At 47.3% G+C, this 1,990-nt stretch overlaps 1 protein-coding gene across 5 annotated transcripts in view; it reads right to left on the minus strand.

The window, feature by feature from the left end:
- Positions 1 to 1,990, minus strand: part of arhgap32 (Rho GTPase activating protein 32) — a 108,935-nt gene that overhangs the window by 29,330 nt on the left and 77,615 nt on the right. For all 5 annotated transcript variants that reach the window (XM_015382901.1, XM_015382900.1, XM_015382899.1 and 2 more), the window contains one exon: positions 886 to 967. In XM_015382901.1, the coding sequence (XP_015238387.1) occupies positions 886 to 967 (82 nt within the window). The remainder of the gene's footprint in view (positions 1 to 885; positions 968 to 1,990) is intronic.

The raw sequence follows: 1,990 nt of genomic DNA on the forward strand, positions 1-1,990 counted from the left end.
CCAGGGCTAACGTTAGCCCGTCTGCAGCAGCCAGGGCTAACGTTAGCCCGTCTGCAGCAGCCCTCTCTCTGCATGGCAGTAGGTGAAATACCACTGGCTCTGATGGAGGTTTGATTGGTTTATTTGGCAAAATGTTAATTTGATTTGTGTTTTTCTGACTGTGTTCATTATTATTTCCTAACTAAATAAAAAAAAGTCATAAATTATTATTTTCTAGAGACTATTAATAACGGGAGGAGAAATGCAGCTCCAGACTAGCTTTGAATGTGGTGATGTCATCCCTACGCTTCTGTTCCAGTTGACCCAGATTTATTCTGCGTGCTCCGGTTCTCCCAGAGTCCAGACTTTCCTGGGTTCTTGGCGAGAACGGACTTGTTGAGAACATACTGGCGTTCTTGTGAACTGAGAAACGGCCAATGTGACGTTCATCACCTGTGGTGCAGGTGATCAGTAAATTCAGGACATGAGGTTAGAGCTCTGATTAAAAAGAATGCAGATATGCAACATCCTGTGAGAGAAGAAAATGATGCATCAATGAAAGTAGAGAGTGTGTGGTGGGGGGTGGGGGGTAGTGGTGGGTTGGCATTAGTAGCATTCCTTTTTTTTTTACTGGGAGAAATAAACCAGAAAACTTTGGCTCTAGTAAAACCAGTAAACCTTCTCATTTTTCCTGGCTGGAACCTGCCGTTCAACCACATGAAGGTCCAGAGATCAGACGCAGGTTTGGTTCTGAATGGGGTTGTATCTTAATAATAATCTAAACAGCTGGGGCTGGGGGGTGGTGGGGGTAGCCTTTAATTGGGTCAATCTGACATGAGAAGGGGGCCGATTCTAACAACCATCCAAAGCACACAGCAGGAAGAGGAGCAGGAGGAAGAGCGGTACCTGGTTTTGGCACAGAGTTGGTCATGGACTGCGGCACTTTATCATTGATGAGCTCCACACATTCGCTGGGAAAGAAACCCACCTGAAGGGAGGAGAGCAGAGGGAGAGCTGTGGTGACAGGAGGACTGGGCTGCAGCGTTCACACTCAAACCTTTCTATACTTCATTCCTTTACTGAACTCAGTAGCTGCTTTAACCATCACTATGGTGACAACAGATTTCTTATAATGCTTTAGATCCTGTAGAGTACAGGTGGAGCAGCTGTCCTCAGCCAGTCTGATGCTCTAGAAATCAGGTCACGTTTCAGTCAAATAAATTTATGTTTCTTTTTATCTAAGATAATAGATGCATAAGGATAAAAACATAAATCAACTGGTGACCAAATGCAGAGGAGCTTCGGTTTGATCAGCCCTGATCACTCAGCCCCAGACTGATCGAGAGAAAGAGGAAGATGATCGCGACGACTGGAGAAGATTCACAGCTAGCCATCCTTTCATTGCACGCTGTGAGAGAGCAGAAGTGGACGCAGGAAAACAGGAAGGCTGAAACAGGCTGGAAACAAACTGGCTGCCTTTTGGACAAAAGGTATACACTGGTCAGACTGGGATCAGCAGGTCAGACTGGGACCAGCAGGTCAGACTTGGATCAGCAGGTCAGGCTGGGATCAGCAGGTCAGACTGGGACCAGCAGGTCAGACTGGGATCAGCAGGTCAGACTGGGATCAGCAGGTCAGACTGGGATACAGTCCAGAGCCCTTTAATAAAGACAGAGCCCAACAGGCCTTTAGCAGGTGCTGCTGGATCCTCATTCTGATGCAATGGAGCTCAGACAGAAGCTGACAGCATTTGTTCTGGTTCCCTTTAGGACTTGAACCATGATTCCAGCTCCTCACCATCAGAGATTCCTTAAATACTGTTTAACTTTTCTGACACTGTGATCCACCCGGCTCTGCACCACACAGCCTCACTCCTGAGGGCTCCTCAGCTATAGAGGCAGGTGAGAAACAGTTGAGATGACAGAAAGTGTCTGAAGTCTCTAACAGACCGAGCGGCGGCTGTTCAGTTGTATAAAAGCCCCTCTGAAACACCCGCTGCAGCCTCAGACCT

Source organism: Cyprinodon variegatus, unplaced genomic scaffold (genome assembly GCF_000732505.1).
Source record: "Cyprinodon variegatus isolate N-32 unplaced genomic scaffold, C_variegatus-1.0 Scaffold269, whole genome shotgun sequence".
Classification (NCBI taxonomy): domain Eukaryota; kingdom Metazoa; phylum Chordata; class Actinopteri; order Cyprinodontiformes; family Cyprinodontidae; genus Cyprinodon; species Cyprinodon variegatus.